At 38.1% G+C, this 18,892-nt stretch overlaps 1 protein-coding gene across 3 annotated transcripts; it reads right to left on the bottom strand.

Annotated features, from left to right (window-relative positions):
* Positions 1–2,369: 2,369 nt before the first annotated feature.
* On the bottom strand, positions 2,370–18,150 carry LOC307158518 (selenocysteine insertion sequence-binding protein 2-like). 3 transcript variants are annotated; one of them, XM_079871128.1, is made up of 18 exons: positions 18,001–18,150; positions 17,317–17,403; positions 16,018–16,210; positions 15,861–15,930; positions 15,568–15,785; positions 15,374–15,455; positions 14,622–14,737; positions 14,400–14,540; positions 13,819–13,854; positions 13,603–13,713; positions 13,287–13,407; positions 6,415–6,578; positions 6,097–6,199; positions 5,832–6,003; positions 4,560–4,780; positions 4,317–4,471; positions 3,989–4,145; positions 2,370–2,517 (listed from the first exon to the last, which is right to left on the bottom strand). In XM_079871128.1, exons 2-18 carry the CDS (start codon positions 17,334–17,336, stop codon positions 2,375–2,377), a joined length of 2,223 nt encoding a protein of 740 aa, XP_079727254.1. In that variant the 5' UTR covers positions 17,337–17,403; positions 18,001–18,150; the 3' UTR covers positions 2,370–2,374. The 3 variants fall into 3 exon arrangements, with proteins under 3 accessions (XP_079727254.1, XP_079727252.1, XP_079727253.1); XM_079871126.1 differs by having other exon boundaries at positions 5,832–6,199; XM_079871127.1 differs by having other exon boundaries at positions 5,832–6,199; positions 14,400–14,522.
* Between the last annotated feature and the right edge of the window lie 742 nt (positions 18,151–18,892).

Below are 18,892 nucleotides of genomic sequence, written 5' to 3'. Positions count from 1 at the left end.
ATGCATCCTTCTGATTTTACAACTATATGAACTTGGAAACTCATAAAGACAACAAGAATGAAGACTAATGTCAAATAATAGATTAGATCTGTGTAAAGCGCTGGCACGAAAGGGTCGTCAAAGCTTAACCAAACACAAGGGCAGTGAGCCCAGAATGGTCTGGCAGGTCTTTGATGTTTTTTTGAAAATAATATTAAATGAACCGCCTCAGAGGAGCTAGTTACGGCGGCAGACATAGACGGGTCAGCTGATCTCATCATGGAACATTTATGGTCTGCAGTAAAGAGTTACTTTAAGTCAAACATTGACTTAACACTATACAAGGACAAACATTCGGTTCAGCATGAAAGAAAATTGTAGTACTGTTGTGCAGCTTTTTTGTTTAGTTTAAGTTAGAATGTAAGGCTTTTTTTTTTTTTATACCACCCATTGTGGTACATATACTGCATTCATTTTGTTTGTAATGTGACAGTGTGAGCTCAAGACGTTTGATGAATATGATGTTGTGGAATATAATTGTTAGCACAGAGGTGCATTGTTGTTTCTAGCATGAGCTCCTCACATTCTTTCACTGACAATGGCACGTGTAATGCGGTTTTCTATCCACTGCTGGACAAAGTCCAGAGACACATGCTAAGGTTAGGAATTGTTTTATTATGTACCATTTCAATAAACACCAGATTTGCATTTCATGTCTTAGGCTAAAATAAAAAAAGTTATAATCAAAAAGTTGAACATTTTCTGTTGAAAAACAACACTTCTGAGTCAGAGAACTGATTCGGCCAAGAATTGGTGGTTTATTCCAGATCGGTTAACATTCTTTTCATTCTCAAGTAGCCTATAAACCCAATTTTGTAGACCCAAGTCAGATGTTTGTGGTAGGGATAGATGTGATGGTACGTTTCATTTGATAATGAAATTTAAAGGGTTCGTTCATCCAAAAATGTAAATTCTGTCATTCACTCACCCTCATGTCGTTCCAAACCCATAAGACTTTCATTCCTCTTCAAAACACAAAGATATTTTTAATAAATCCTGAATGAAAGTCCAGGCGAGCAAAACTTTTACGCTACAAAAAGTTCATGAAGACGTAAAAGTAATCCATATGAATCGAGTGGATTACTGTTTTTAAGTGCTTTTATATGTGTGTTAATGTTTACATGTGAATAAAAATCTAAATTAAATCTGTTCATCATGTAAAGTGATCGTGTCTCTTCAGAAGACAATGTCTTTATGAACTGTTTTAGGTTAATGGACAGACAATTTTTTTTTTTTTTTTTTTATATACATTTCTGATATCTATGAAATTTATATTGGTATTCCAAAGACAAGGCATTTCTGACACAAGATCATTTATTGCAATGAATTTATTGCAAATACTGGAGAAAACTCTAAATCCTTCACAATCACAATGTTTTGGTCCCAAGGTCAACATTCTGAAACTACACAGAAGCAGGGAAAAAGGTTAATACGTGAAAAATAGAGTTACTACCAAGTGAAGTTGTGAATTGTTAGCTCTATGCTACATGAGTATACCATAAACTCGACTACACAACTGCATAACACACACATTCCCTATTGACTGCAGCCGATAGCATAAAGACATAGAGCTAAACTCACATTGAGAAATTTAAGGAGAACCACCTCAAGAACTCAGTATTAATGGATTAGCTAGTGTTGAGGAACAGCCAGAGGAGGGTTAATAAATTTAAAGTGGAGACTATGATTTAGGTAAGTGATGTTTAATAAGTTCTAGGACTAGGAGGGAGAAGTATTCCCACAAACAGTTCACGGTCGTAACAATCATTCGCTTATGAGCCTTCAGAATTAAACAGCAACCTGCCAATAATGACGATACGTGGGCTGCAAACACAGTGGTCATGATCAGTAAAATTGTGCATTCAACATAAGCAAAATACATTTGATTTACAAGTGTAAACATAAACATAAATTAAGTGGTTTAGATCATTCCTATGATTTTATCAAACTATTACACATTTGAATAGAAATAGAGGGATATTGGCTATTTGCAAAAATATTCACCATTCACACTGTGGAAACATCAAACTAAGTATGATTTCTATAAGAAAATATGTAGTCAAGGGCTGTTCGCTATTTTCAGCTGTATTGCCTCTTGATTTAATACACCATTCCAGGTCACAGGAAAATATGTTTACATTTTTTAATAAAATCCTCTAGACAGGCACATTTGGTATTTCAAGCTATTCCTGACATCTCACAACAAGGTGCTAGAGGCTCACATGGGGTTGGAAACACTGTAGTGGATCCGTTTCCGTGTCACAGAAGCATGACCTCGACACTGCAAACAAACAAAAACTTTTTTTTTTTTGCCTCATTCGTCTATGTACTTCCATCAACTTTCTTCATCATCATCAGCATCATCAGCATCATCATCCAGGAGCTGCTCTGAACCAATGGAAACGGATGAAAACTGGTCCTCGAAATTCAGGAAAGGGTGGTTGTAATTTTTCTCAAGCATTTTCCTCCAGATTTTAACTGTGAAAAGAACAGATTAAAACCAATGGGTGAATCAAAATGCAGTGAGCAAAACATTCTTAAACATTAGTACATCAAAATATGTAAACAAATGATTGGCACTTTAATGATGCTTTTAAAAAGTCCTTCCATAAAAACTCAAGCGGATTTATCTATATTTGGCTAACGTGACTTATGGTAATGGACGTTTCGTTTCTGACACTCTCTGTAAGCAGTAGACCAATCACAACAGTCTGGGCCATCTGACCAATCAGAGCAGAGCAGTCTTGCGAAAAGGAGGGGTTTAGAGAGACTGAATCCTTTATCAAATCGTTTCAGACACTAGCTACGTTTACATGGACACCTTATGTTTCAATCAGAATGAATTAATTCTGATTGATGAATGTTTATGTCACAAGTTTTTAATTGGAATGGCTCATGTCATGCGCACACTGCACAAATATAGACAATTCTGCTGTTTGCGCATACTATTCTAATTGCTTCTTTTCTTTGATTTCGGGTCCCAATTAGGAGATGACCAGCGCATAAACTGTTGTGCCATGTCGCTTATATTAATCAAGCAGTAAAAACGACCATTCCCGTCCCCAAAACAAAGAGTCTGTGGATGAGAGTCCCAAACAAGGACTGGTGGGACGTTGTCCTGCTCCACTTTAAAGATAATAAGTGGAAGGAGAATTTTAGAATAACACAACAGTCATTTATAATGCTTCATTCAACAACAGCTCGTTCCATACTCCATTTTCACTTCACTGCACATGCGTAGTACTTTCCAGTTTCGTTTTCAGTCCGATCAAGAGTTTACATGTCCTCTCGATCGGATTACAAAAGGTTTAAACCACACCTTACAATCCAAATTAATCTGAACGGATCTGGCCAATTCATTCTGATTGACCTGGTTACATGTGACTTTTTTTATTCCGATTGATCTAGTAGTCCGATTACAGTCGGATTATTAGGGTCCATGTAAACACAGCTACTGTGAGAAAAGCGGTGATGCTGCAATGTATATTATGAAAATATTCAAGTGGTTTTTTTTAACGTTGGATGCATGTCAACCTATTGTAGGAGACCTCCAAAACAAAATTAGGAACCTTTTAAATAACATAATAGGGGCAGTTTAATTTCACTGTGGCCCTAGTTAGTTAAGAAATGTGTCAATTCACATTTTCAGTTCTCATTTTAGAGAACTTTGAGCACACATTGTGTATAATAATCTAATTTCATCAATTTTGTCTAGATCTTACACAATATCTGTACACATATCGTCAATCACTGATACAGTTTCACAAAAACTCTTGGGGCTATTTCATGGCTGGCATCCCTATAAACAAAGCAAATAAGTTACACATTTACACATTTAACAGTTACGAGTATTTTAACAGAGTAGTTAACTAAGAGAATAATGAAACCGCAGTATTGCACGCAAAAGCAATGAATTCACACTATTTTTAGGTTTTTAATTAGGACGTACTGTACTCTGGCTCTTCTGTTCCAGAAGGTTCTCCCGACGGCTCCACCTCCTGTAGCTCCTCCTTCTGTTCCTGCGATTCTGTCTCCGGATTTGCAATCATCACCTCATATGCTTTCCTGGCCTCGGCTGATAACTCAATCATTTTGTGATAAAGGTCCTGTGGCCATGAAATAATTACATGTACAGGAATCAGCAAAATTCACTGAATTAATACGATCAGTTAAGTATAATGACTTATTTTAAATTTACAGTAATGCCACTCAAGATTCTTAACAAGAATCAACTATATTTACCACAACTACAACCATAAACTTCTAGTACTACTCACCTGTGCGCCATCGTAGTTAAAGATTCCCACCAAGCTGACGGGGACGGCTTTATTAACACAGCGGCCCAGCGCCTTTCTCGACAAGGCAAACACAAACGGGACACCTTGATCCCGGCATGTGTCAATGATAGTGTGAAGAGCCTCATCTAGACCTCCTTCATTAAAACAACAGGCCATCAATCAGCAACAACATACGAGCTGCAACATGAATTGAAATGTGAGTTTGTGCTAAGTTCACGCTACCTTTGGACTGTATACGTTCGCAGTTGGGCGAGATGATAACGCACTTGACCTTCCTGAGTTTGAGGTGTTTCAGCACCTCTCGTAGGCCCATGACCAGCCTGCGCTTCATCCTGGCCTTCATGGGGTCTTTCTGATAAAGACGATCCTGAAACCTCACCAGCTCCTTCAGTAAGCTGCTCACACATTCATCTACATCTTTTCTAAGCACTTGGTTGCAGTAGCTGTAGAAATAGAAGAAAACTATGTTAACTAGAAAAGATGTCAATTTTAGGACCAAGACATTAATTTCATCATGTCTTCAAGTCTTTTTGGGTACATATCTTGCATATCTTTGAGAAACAAAACTATAACCTAGGGGTGTGCGATCTACCGGTCGAAATGATTAACGGGTAGATATTTGTCAACCGGTAGAGATTTTGGACTATTGTCTCCATCGCGGTTACGCTTGTGTGACGTTGCTGTGCTGTGCGTGTCACAAAAGCTTTAAGTTTGCATGCGATTTGAACCATTATGGTTTAAAAACAAGTGATTTTTTGGAGTCATTTTTGACGCTTTATTGGCCTTGAATGGTTAAATACTCTCACAAAATGCCTGTCTTCACAAGTATCCTAGTAAACACAGTCATTTATGCCTTAAGTGAACGTAAACAGTTGCGAAAGGAAACACGTGTAACATTATAATGGATCCGGGCAGCCCTTAAAGTGACAGAAGCCTAATATTCCTGCTGTCTGTCATCCATGTTAATCAAACAACAAAAGAGAAAAATCACTCACTGCTCTTGACTTTGTAATTTTAATCAGACCAATGTATATTTGATTTACAAATTGAATACTACGCAGTGTTTAAAAAAAAAAAAAAAAATTTTTTACATTTGATAACTTTATACAATTTATGTAGCATTTCTTGTTTAGCACTTGAACTTTTTCAGGTAAGACTATTTTAGTTGTGTCTTTGTTCTTTTGTAAAAAAAAAAAAAGCCTATTGCTTGTAATTAATTTATTTGTTCTTATTTTATCAATGAATGTCTTCAGCTTGAGTTTTTATTTATTTAGTTAGGTTAGTATTAGTTTGTGATATTGACATTGGTGACAAGAATTATGAAATTATTTCTATGGTATCTAAATATTACAAAAACCTTATTTAAAGCAAAAATGACTCTATCGTTGTGATATATATATCGTTAAAGTGTAATAAAAAGACTAATATTGTGATAAGATTTTGGTCATATCACCCACCCCTACTATAACCAAAACATAACATTGATTTTCTTACTCTCTGAACTTCCTGCTGTGGATTTTGGGAAGATTGGGATTGGAATTGGGATTCCAGGATTTTAGTGTTGCATTTTCTGACACACTGTCATCCAACTTGTGATCAGATGGCGAACCAGGCTGGTCACACTCTGACTCCTCAGTACCAACGAGTCCAGGGTTCTCATCTATATCTGATACAGATTGTGAACATACTTCCATACTTTTCATACTTGTGAGAAGATGCTGATCATTGTCAGGCAGGCTTGTTTCAGAAGGATTCTCACTATTACTAGTTTCCTTTTCAGCAGCCTCAGTGGACACTCGGGCCGGGTCTCTCTCCTCCAGCAGGCGGTTCTGTTTTCTCTCCTCTCTCTCCCGAAGAATGACCTCAATTGTTCAAAATGCAAAACATCTTTTAGAATGCTTATCAAAAACAGAGAGATTCAACAGATTCAAAATTTATAAAGATTCAAAAATTCATTTTTTAAAAGGTGTGTGATTTCTGCACTAATAGCAGCACCAAATATAAATTATAATTCTGTTTGACGACACCAGTGGCACAGAAATGACACACTGCACCTTTAAATGGACACTGGACTCACTCTTTTGAGAGGTGTTGGTTTTTTCGCCTTGGGAACTTCTCGCTGTTTTCCCTTCTTCACTAAGGGACAAGTGGAGTCCAGCGGGTTGTGCGGTGTTTTCTCTTGCTGCCATTGCTTTTTCTGAACTGAAGTTTCTTTGTGGACTACAGGTAGAGCTCCTCCAACTAACACATCGGCAATATTATTTGTTATATTCGACGTGGTGACTAACATCATGGTGTCCTACAAAGTCTTTAAAGCAGGGGTGCCCAATCCTGCTCCTGCCGATCGACTGTCCTGCACAGTTCATCTCCAACCCTAATCAAACACACCTGAAGCAACCAATTAAGGTCTTCAGGATCACTTGAAAATTAAAGGCAGGTGTGTTTGATTAGGGTTGGAGATTAACTGTGCAGGACAGTCGATCGGCAGGAGCAGTATTGGGCACCTCTGCTTTAAAGGGTTAGTTCTCCTAAGAATGAAAATTCTGCCAACATTTACTTACCCTCATGTCAATCCAAACCCGTTTGACTTTAGTAAATCTTCAAAACACAATTAAATCTGAGAGATTTCTGTCCCTCCATTGAAAGTTTATTCACCCAGAACTCTTGACGCTTCAAAACGGTCATAAAGAGAAAGGAAAAGTAATCCATATGAATTGTGCGGTTTAATTAAACTGTCTTCTGAAGAGACATGATCAATTTACATGAACAGATTTTTGTTAACTCAATAACTACAACTCTTAATTAACAATAAACTATTTATTGTTCCATCGCAAACAACATAGCCGCTCTTCCTCTCATAGGATGCCAGACTTAACTCATAAAAAAAAATCACGCGCTAACCCATAAAGGGTGCTCTTTGCACATGCGCAGTAAAAGAAAACATAACTTAACAATCTCCCTTTTTTCTTTAAAAAAAATAAAATAATAATGTTCAAGTTTAGAACATAAGCATTTGTTATTATTATAACAGGATAACTTAAGTGCTTCAGTTTAAATGACTAGACATTGACAAAACATAAGCAAATAATTGTCAAATCCATTCAGTGCTTAAGATAGCAAACACCTGTGCTGAGAGCTTTCAGAAGGCCAAGTACAGATGCACCCTTTTTTGTCAAGCAGTTAGCTAGCTGCTCTTTAGGGTCTGACCACAAGATCTGCCGAATAGTTCCAGAGTGTATAAGTTCCTTCATACTGCTGATTTCCAGGCGCAGTCTCTTTTCGGTTACAGATTTTGTAGATTTGAGAGCATCGAGAAGGGAATGATTGTCTATTACACACACAATAGGCACATTGATGCATGAGCAGCCACCAGTGGTAATCTCAGAGTATAGTGTAGCGAGAAAAACTGCACTATCAACTCCATCTGCAAGTGCCAAAGTCTCTCCTGCTAAGGTACTCCGTACAACTCTCCTGATCCGTTTTGATTGCCAAGATATAGGTGAAAATTTTCCATTTTCCCCCATAAGCATGATGAAATGTCCACCCTGCGTGCCACCGTCCTGAAGATTTCCCATTGAGGAGTCACTGTACACCACCAATTTAACAGAACTGTTTTCCCCTAAGTACTGGAACCTCATGATGACCTCTTCTGATTTCAGTTTTCTGATAAGTTTATTTGCACAATGCAGGGTCTGAACAGTAGCATGCTTTGTGTTAGATGCCAACATGGATATGTCATATATTATGTCAGGTCGGCTTTGCCTGGCAACCCACAATATTTGTCCAATCTTTGATTTTAGCATATCAATCTCAACGTCTGTCAATGACGCTTCACGTTGTGTTGCTCTGGTTGGGTCCACTGGGATGGGTTGCAGATTTTTTATATATGTTCCTTGTTGTACTTGTATTTCATCCTCCTTAAAATGTACTTCTATTCCAATGTAGCTGAAACTGTCATGTTCTTCCCGTCCGACTTGAAAGGCAGCTTTCAATTGAGGAATGATATTTGTGGAGAATGCATCTGTACCACCCCAAATAAAGTCATCCACATGTGACGCAAGAATCCCCATCACCTTGCAGGAATCATCCACCCAGTAAAATACTGCCGGATCTACCTTTGACACTGTAGCTCCCAATTGTTGCATGGTGTCTTTCACTTTGTTATACCAGAATAAAGAAGCATCTGTTAGGCCATAAACACATTTTTTCAACTTCCATATGGTTCCTTTGTTCTGCACTTCTTGTGGAGGGCGAATATATCTCTGGTTAGCTCTTTACCTTGTAAAAAAGCTGCTTTAATGTCCATGGAGTTTAACTTCCATTTGTTTTGACATATGACTGCCATGATCATTTTTAGAGACTCTGAGGCACATGTAGGTGAGTCTTTGGGAAGGTCTTGAGTGTTCATTTCTTCAAAGCCTCTCGCCACTAGTCTAGCCTTACGTACGACTCCAGCAGTTGTTTCTTTAAGTGTGCACACCCACCTCGTGGAGATGCACTTCTGGCCTTCATCTTTCACTTCTTCAAAGATGTTATTTCTCTTCCAGGTGCTGAGTTCTGTATTTTTTGCAGGCATGAAGAGATCATCATGTACTATCAATATATCATCTTCATTGTAGTCAGTGCTCAACTTAGCATGTTCGGATGGAATCACCTGAACATTGTCCATTTGTCCTAGGTTGACTGATGCGGTTGTGCCTTCAATTTCCTCAGGCTCAGTGTACTGCAAATTGTACCAGTTTTTGTGCTTGCCGTTTGCCTTTCCTGCTCGGCCGAGGATTTTTCCAGTATGTATTTGTCCACTTTGATTATCTGTGTATTTAACTATTTGATCTTTTTTTAGTCTTAGACCTTCACAGTTAGTGGATGAGCAGGTTTGTGGCGTGTGGGATTGATCAAGACTATCCTCTCCAGGTAGCACTGATGCAGAAGGTTCACTGACATCTTCAGCATTAAGAGGTTCATCATTTTCTGGTGACATTTCCTCATTTGCACTTTCAGAGTCACTGAGATCTGCTGCTGGTGTTCTTGTGGGATTTTCATCGGTTTTCATTTGTTCTCTTTCTGTCTCCTCCAGTTTTGTTTGTGGGTCATCCACCTTTCTTAGTCTGGACTGATGCACTCAAACATAGGTTCCACCATGCCTGACAAATACAACCACACTATCTTGGCCTATGACCACACCTGGACCTTTCCACTCATTACAATCTACTCGCTTATAATACACTTTGTCCCCCGTTTCATATCTGTCATCAACGGGCCGCAGTTGCTTACGAAGGGCTCTTCTAATTCTCTCTGAGCATTCAGCTTCTGTGAATGCTGTTCTCATTGCATGTAGTGTGGTGATTTGTTTAGCTATCCAACTACTCATACTTGTTTCCAGAGCTGGAGGCTTATCGGTGAGGACTGAGGGAAGATTTGGGTTCTGCCCAAACACTAACTGGTAGGGACTATAACCATGCACATTGTGCATTGAGTTCTTTGCCATTAGTGCCCAATCTAGGGCTGTTTTCCAGTCACAGTTGTTATCCCTCTTCAGTTTCAGCAAAATTTCAGTTAGAGTCAGATTGTGCCTTTCAACAAGGCCATTGCTCCATGGACTGTACGTTGCCGTTGTTTTAATTTCAATGTTAAACCTTTCAGCCATATCCTTCATTTCGTCATTATTAAATTAACCTCCTTTATCACTAAACAGTCTGCACGGGGGACCATGAACACTTATCCAGCAATGAATAAAGTGCTTCACTATCTCTCTTGGGTTCTTTGTGGTGACAATATTCCCTGCACTGAAGCGTGTGAAGTGATTAATAGCATGCAAATACCATACTCCATGCTCAAGCTCATGAAAGTCCACAGCCACAGTCTCATTGTAGGCTGATGCCATAGGCAAACCCACTATCGGCTTATGTTTTGGCTTGCTGTATCTGCTACATGTATCACAGTTTTTGACAATGTTCTTGAGAACTGTGTTGCTTTCTTCATCGTGATTACCTGAGCAGGCCAGTAATTTTTTCAGTCTATCAGCTGAGGCATGTCCAAATTGTCTGTGTAGTTTCAGTAGGACTGTCTCCTTTTCTTTTGTTGTCATTATTTCTGTCACAGCAAGAATTTCATTTTCATTTTGTGTCTTGTTCTCACTTGTCTCCTTTTCATCTGGATGACCGTCTTCTCTCAAATTCACACAGTAATGTCCTGAAGATGTTAATTCAAGTTTAACAGGTTGTTTAAACATTGTTGCTTTGTCATATGCAATGTCCAGAACTGCACTTGCTCTTTTCAATGAAGTCTTGCTTAAAAGCATTGGTATTTCTGCAGGAACAACTTCTGTCTCTATTTTGCATGTGGTATGTCCTATCCTTGCTGGAATAGTAACTTTTCTTGTGGAATAAACAACCTTGCCATCACCAAATCTGAAAGGTCTTGCACTTTGTTTGTCGTCTATTTTTAGTAACTCACTCTGTGGCAGCCCACTTGTATATAATCTTCAAGACATTTTTCTCCACACACAGTTCTTGTACAGGCTGTGTCAATCACAGCTGATCCCAAAGCCTCCATCATGAAAATTTCTGTGTTAGACAAAGATTCATTTGAAAACAAAGTGATGTTACATTCTTCAATGTCATCTTTTAGTCCTTCATCTTTTGTCAGTCTTACATGTTCCTTTTTATTTGGACAGTCCTGTGCCCAGTGATACGTGCTTTGGCAAATTGCACATTTCGTTCTTCTTCCATATTTATCAAGGGGGTTTGTACCTTGAGCTATGGTTTGGGGTTGTTGTGTAGTGTTTGACTTGTATCCCCGTTTTCCTGAGTATCTCGTGTAATAGGCACTGTCACTATCTGTGTTTTGCAGTGCACTGCCGCCCTCTCGTGGTGAAGTAACGTTATCTCCAAAAATTCTTTTCAAGGCTGATTTCATATCAGTGAAAGAAACGCTAGAGCAAGCTGTAAGTGCTAACTGTTTATCTTTAACAGTAAGTCCAGCAGTATCGAGTAGCTTAAAGGGTAACTAAACCCCTGGTCAGAGCCTGACTCCACCCACTGGCAATATTTGAAAAATGCTGGAAAAGTAGGCAGAGCCCAGTGGAGAGGGGGCGTGCATCTGAGACGTATCTCTCTGTAGGCAAGGGCGTGTTTAGCTGGTACCCTCTGACGTCAGAGTGTACCACAACTTCCAATAGGAAAATTCAACTGCAGTAGCCACCGTTCAACCTGAAGAGGGCAGCACTCAGACGTTTTTACACCATATTTTGTAAAATTAAAACACTTTAAACACAAATGTAAAAAAAATTACTTGAATCAATGAACAGCACTAATAAAGCCCCATTCTTACAGATCATTAACTAAAAAAAGTTGGTTTAGGGTTTAGTTACCCTTTAAAGGCTAGTACGGCATCAGGAAGCTCCATTTTGAACTTACGTAGCCTGTTGTATCGACGCTCAAAATCGACGATGTATTCCACCATAGAAACACCGCTCTCTCTAGTGATCCGGTCAAACTCCGTGTATGCCTCGTACTGCCGATCTTTTTCTTCTTTTAAAAACACTGAGTCCAATTTCGCTATGAGTGTTTGCATTCCAGTGTCATCATTCAAATCCTCAGTGGAAATTTCCAGAGCAATGTCCCTTGCTTGGCCCGTTAGTGACAAAGTAACTGCCAAGGCTTGTTTTTTTTTTTTTCCAGGTCAGTAACCCGTCTCCAGATTTCAATCTCATTTTTCCAACTTTCGTAAGCTGTCTTCTCGTCAAACGGTGGGGGATTTTTGTAATTCCCAGCAGCAGCCTTCCTCTGCTACCAATGTTAACTCAATAACTACAACTCTTAATTAACAATAAACTCTTTATTGTTCCATCGCAAACAACATAGCCGCTCTTCCTCTCATAGGACGCCAGACTTGACTCACAAAAAAAAAAAAAATCACGCGCTAACCCATAAAGGGTGCTCTTTGCGCATGCGCAGTAAAAGAAAACATAACTTAATTTTAACTCAGGCTTTTATTCACATATAAACATTGATCAGCAAATGTACATAGAGCAGAGTGCTCAAATTTGGTAAAATGGAAGCTCAAACATGCTCGCATGATGCACGAGAACCAATGAGGTTCATTCTCGCGTCAAGCCAGCTCGTTTGAGCTTTTGCCAGAACCAGTGAGGTTTGTTCTTGCACGTAAAGCAAGTGCGGTTGAGCTTCTGTTTGCTTGCTGATCAATGGCTGCATCCGAAATCGCATACTTCCCTATTATTTAGTAGGCGAAAAACAGTATGTGACAAAATAAGTATGTCCGAATTCACAGAACTCATAAAAGAGTAGGCAAAAAGTACCCGGATGACCAACTACTTCTGGCGAGATTCTGAAGTGTGCATCCAATGGACAGTTTACTATCCCATGAGGCCACGGGAGAGGATTTTTAAATGGCAGTGAAGCGGCGTAACTGATGCTGGTAGGTCACATGATAATGACAACAAGGCATCAGTATTACATTCATACTATATAGAACATACTTTTTCAGCAGTCATGAAGTAATTACGTATTCAAAATAAGTACCTACTTAAGAGAGTATGAGATTTTGGATGCAGCCAATGTTTATATGTGAATAAAAGCCTAAATTAAATCTATTCATCTCTATTCTATTCATTCTATTTAAAGTGATCGTGTCTCTTCAGAGGAGTTGGATTAAACCGCTCGATTCATATGAATTAATTTTACATTCTCTTTATGAACCGTCAGTGTTTTGGGTGAATATACTTTCAATGGAGGGACAGAGAACTCTCTCAGATTTCATTATAAATATCTTGATTTGTGTTTCGAAGATGAATAAAGTTCTTATGGGTTTGCAACAACGAGCAAATTATGACAGAATTAAATTTTTTGGGGTGAACTATCCCTTTAAATGCATTACACCACCAGAAAAAAAAAAAAAAAAAATAGTGTATCCACTTATATTTCTTACCTGAAAGTGTTACTGGTCGCTGATCCTGTTTGGATTTTTGAGACTGTTGCTTCTGCTCAAGAAATGCCAGCATGTTTCCAAGGTCAAGCTGTACAGGAACCTTTGACTTTTTCTGACTAGTCTGATGAGATAAGATGGGATAAGAATCAATTACATGTGCGACTGTCTCGTTTTTCAGAAAAATCATTTAGTGATTCATTTTACATTGCACAGTATTGTCAAGTTCAATCAGATTTAACTGTACAACCTTATACATGATGGACAGAGTGTTTTGTTTTGATAGGGTTTAAAAATTGCACTGGAAACGGACACCAACCTGTGTTTTCTTAGCGTCACCGGAGGCAGAAGCGGGTGTAGTGGCTTTGTGTTTTATCCCTGGGTGTAGAGACAATCGCTCTTTTTGTGCTTCTGAATGTCCTTTGTGTTCCTGAATCAATGTAATTCCAGATGACACAATAAAGCATGTGCATATCAAACATTTTATTTGAACTGCTGGCATCACAATGTGCTCAGGCCAAAAGAGTCAACTCACAAATGCAAGCGACAGGTCTGGAAACTCCTCTTCATCCTACAAAAACAACACTTAGATAATCACCATTATGCTTCTATGTAGGTTAACGATCAAACATAAGAAAATTAAGGGCGAAAAAGAGCAATATTTCAACAATTAAAATTTAAAAGAAATATTATCAGTGCAAAACGGTGGGGGGGGGGGGGGGGAAAGTTTATTTTATAATACAGTTATTTTAGTATTATTTATATACCATTATAGTACTTTGTTCTTCAATTTTAGTTTGAGTTTGAGCATTTTTGTTCTATACACCTTTAATAAATTACATTTTAGTTTGAGTAATTTTAGTACATCATCTTGAACTTATTTCAGTTAGTTTTTTCAAGGCAAGGCATCTTTTTTAAGTTTTTCATCTAATGTTAATATTTTATTTCAGCTTTATTTATTTTTTTTATTTATTATTATTTAATAGTTTGAGTCAACAATAATGACACTGATTTAAACACCAATCACCAATTAGTTACAAACATAAAAAATTCTAAAATCTAACTTCAGAAAATATCACATGATGTGACATGATACTATACATAAACAGTCTTTACCTCAAACTTCGGTGGCTCCTGCTGTATCAGATGTTCCTCTAGTGTCTCTTCTGTGTTCTCAGATATGGTTTTGGATTTCTTCTTTTTCTTCCTCCTCTTCTTCTCTGTTTTCTGCTCTACTTGCTGTGAGGATAAATCCTCCTAGACAGATTTTTTTTTTTAAATTGTGTCTATTTTGTATAGTATATGCTCAAAATGCTGATGGACAGTGCAGCAGTTTACCTGGGAAGATGTGTTGGCTTTGGGGATTTTCTGGATAACTCTGGGAGGCTGAGAGGCAATGTTTGCCCAGGAGTGAGCAGAAGATCCAGTGGGATTGGATATTGCACTATCCTGATCTAAATCAGATTGGATTAAAAAAAAATATGATCCATTTAATTCCTTTAATATTGAATTTAAATATCTAATTTAAAACGATTTGCAACCCATTTCCGAAATATGATACATTTCCCATTGAGATGAAACTAAATATTCAATTTATTTATTTTCCTTCAAATAACATAAACTGACAAATTGTACAAAATAACAAAAGGGAAGACGCGTATTAAGTTAGCATGTAACAGATGATGTGATGGTGTTTTCTTCCCTATTGTTACATACATATTAGAGAGGCATCTTAAAACAAGAAAAATAATGTAGGTTGGGAATTCATTTTGTCATTAGATTTAATCATTAGATTGTTGTGGTTTGCTATTGCTGTGATGTCATGTGAGTGACAGGTTGTCCTGTCCTCGCGCCAGTAAACACGTCATCAGAGAACAGAAGAGATGTCGCTGCAAGTGTGAGGGGTTTTGATTAAAGATTACAAGGGCACATAACTTAAACAAAAAAAATGATGTGCACAGATAAATGATGTATAATACATACTGCAATATTCCATAAAAAATAAGAATGGTAAATTTTGATTTCATGGTGAATTTAGGGAAATAAATAGGGTCAATTTTGATTTCTGAAGCATGTTTGCACATCTTTACCTGCTTTGACAGCTAATGACATGTCACACTTTCCACTGGATGGGACTTGCTGTGCAGACTTGGTTCTTCGTTTCGGTACATTCTAAGAAAAAACATTGCCAAGCTTCAGTGAGACCGTGAAGTTGTTAGAAAACAGCTTGTGCTTTAACAGAACAATGTGTTCTTTGGCTCAAACCATCATCCATGATAGTTACCTTACAAATGAGTGCTGGTGAACTTTGACGCTCTGCTGGCATGACTGCACTAGAACATACTGTTGGCTCCTGGTGCAGGGAAGCTGCTGTATGGTTGCTTGGTGTGATATCACCCAATTCCGGGAAATCGGCAAGTTTCATTTCAAATGTGCTACTACATGTAATGGCCGATTTGGCTCTCTCGGCGGGGTTTGGGGAAGGTTTGGTCCCTCTGTAACCTGGAAACAGAATCAAATTGATTACGATTTAAACAGGAAATTATTATCAAAAGGCTTCTTGAAAAGAATTAGCACCTCTGTCTGTTGATCTCCTGCTAAGTCTTTTGTCCTGAGAGGAAGGCTCAGCTCTGTTGTCCTTCAACATCTGAAAGATCGAAAAACTTCATTAGGCTTTTAAATGCGCAACAGTATAAAGATGCAAATCATCCAAATGGCCATACTAGAATCAGACCTTTACAGTTTGCTTGTTTGAGCCTTCTTTTAAACCACTACGGGTTTTGAGATCAGCGCTCTTGTTGGTGTGAAAGCTGCTGTTGTAGCCGTGCATTCTCTGTGCCGCGTCATACTGATTGTCTACTGATCTCTGCCTTTTCTTGAACCAGTCCTCATGTGATAACTGGCATGTGGAGTTTTTAGATGGAGTTCTGTGTGTAATAAAAAAAATCAAAATCATACTATTTTCATATGTATCATACTGTTATACTTCACTGCAATGTGATGTACAGTGGCCCCAAAATGCAGTTGGACAATTCAATCAAATGATATACAGTTTAAAATGAAGACAAGAAATATCGCGATGCTGTCAAATTGTAGTGAAAAAGGGATAGTTCACCCAAAAATGAAAATTTTGTCATCATTTACTCGCCCTCAAGCCGTTCCAAACTCATAAGACTTATCTTCGAATAATTATCTTCTAAACCAGGGGTGCCCATTCTGCCCAACCCTGGTCCTTACGATCGACTGTCCTGCACAGTTCATCTCCAACCCTAATCAAACACACCTGAAGCAACCAATTAGCGTCTTAAGGGTTTGGAATGTCATGAGGGTGAGTAAATGATGACAGAATTAAAATTTTTGGGTGAACTATCCCTTTAAGATATTTGTAATGAAACCTGAGAGGTTTCTGTCCCTTCATTGAAAGTCCAGGTAACCAAAATGTACAAGATCTAAAATGGCCATAAAGACATTTTAAAATGAATCAAGGTACTTTAATTAAAGTCTTGTGAAAAGATACGATCGCTTTATATGATGAAACAAAAAAACAAGACAAAAAAAACAAAACAAAAAAAAACTTGATTAATATGGATTCATATTATGACGCCTTAAGGATCTTCTAAGTTTGGCTACCTGGACTAATGATGAAGTACACCGGTGGTTACTTTGATAGAACACCTATGAGACCTTTCAAAATGGCACAGGAAGCCATATCCTGGCCACAAATTAAGAACTGATTCCCACAAACTCATGGCCATGTTATAGGTAAATCTGGGTCATACTGTACGAATTCATTCACTAGTTTTAATTTGGTTAAATTGTGGCTGGGATTTCCCCAAAGCACTTATTTGATAGTTTATTATGCAATGCAATTTCAATTAAATATCAATTACATTTTTAGCATCTCAGTCTTTTGGGGGCACAGCATGTGCTTATTTGGAAAAATAATATTATGTTGATGAATCATATTTCTCAATGCTGGCCTGCTTTGACTGGAAAATAAAGACAGGTGCCACATACAATCACTTATATTTACCTTTTTAAATGATCCTCCATTTTGTCTTGCTGTGGAAGGCTATGAATCAAACAACTTCAGAGGATCAACAACTCCAGCCTTCATTGTCTGTGAGCACAGAGACAGGTTCAAAGAACAGATAGGTGATAAGACAACACGCACGAGGCTGAAACATGTAGTGCACAAATATGCGTTTAAACAAACGATGCTGAATCCATGACAAATAATGACGCAGCAAACCGAAGTTAAAGACTAGCTGCTACACCACTCAGTAAACAGTATTATGTCATAATCCACTCAATCAAAGTCACATTCGGTTAAAAATACGGTTTAATATTTGCAACAAACTGACGTTTATTATTTTAACAGTTCATCGGTAAAGATATATTTTAGAATGACTGTTGTCGTAATGGAGATGTACTGGATCGGTTAGCAGTCAGCTGTACTGAAGTGAACATCATGCAAACTTTGATTCAAACTTAGATACTGCCTTACATGTCAAATAACATGTAACGTTAACGTTAGAAGGTGAGCGTGACGCATGTTTAACTGTCGACATCTTTCTGCAGCTCTTTTGTGTCGGCTTCACCAGCATATGGGATTTCTAGATAGCTCGTTTAGACATCATTCTGAGCTAATGTCAACACAGTCATGATGATAAGCTAACGTTTATGGAAAACCAACAAATAGTATGATCTTTCATACCTTCCGGCCTTTAACAAACTCCATTTTAAAAAGACGTAGTCCGTTCGGCTCAGATGTAAAACTGGTAGGCCAAATAATTAAAGATTAAGCTCAAAGTTGACAACAAGCTCAAGCGGTGCGGGAACTTTTATTTTGAAGGGTGGTCTGATCAGTGTTGCCAGATCTCGCGAGACAAATAAGCAACCAGGGCTGCGTTTTTTTACAGTCTAACAAAACGTTGCACAACGTTTTTTAAACAGAAACGGTGATGCGTTGAACACATTGTTCTGATGACGCAAGAGTTGCAACTATGGCAGTTGAGAAGGCCATTCTTTGTGAAGAATTTTCGGAGCCTGATGAAGTCGGTATAAATATGTGTTTAATACTACAAAATATGTCCGATGTTACAGTTACTGCACTTGCCGCCCAGAACAAAATAGAACATCCCAATCGAGTGAAGGGATTGCTGAAACTGAAATGGTAGCACACATACTAATTCAGACTAAAACACATCTATTTAGCCTCACTCTGACTTTATTTGTAGTTCATACTGTTTTAATACCCTGTATTTTCTTTCTCATTTTTAGGAAAAGCACTTAATTACCATTGTTTATTTCTATACCAAATGTCATACTTGCAATGAATCTAAAATAAACAACTACATCATGTTGATATCCTATATTTTTACAATAAAACTTACGACAAACATAATCTAATATCCTCAGTTGTTGCGTATACCGAGCTGCATCGAACACATTTGTAAATTACTTTCCTTGAACCCATTGTGCGAGTTCACTTTAATACCGCGTGCTTTATATACATGATGACACACCCACCAAACAAGAGAAAACGTCTCCGGTTACTTTCGTAACCTCGGTTCCCTGAAAGGCAGGGAACGAGACATTACGGATGT

The sequence above is a fragment of the Squalius cephalus genome, assembly GCF_949319135.1.
Source record: "Squalius cephalus genome assembly, chromosome: 5".
NCBI lineage: Eukaryota > Metazoa > Chordata > Actinopteri > Cypriniformes > Leuciscidae > Squalius > Squalius cephalus.
The sequence above is the reverse complement of the archived record's forward strand: the minus strand, read 5'-3'. Positions and strand labels throughout refer to the sequence as shown.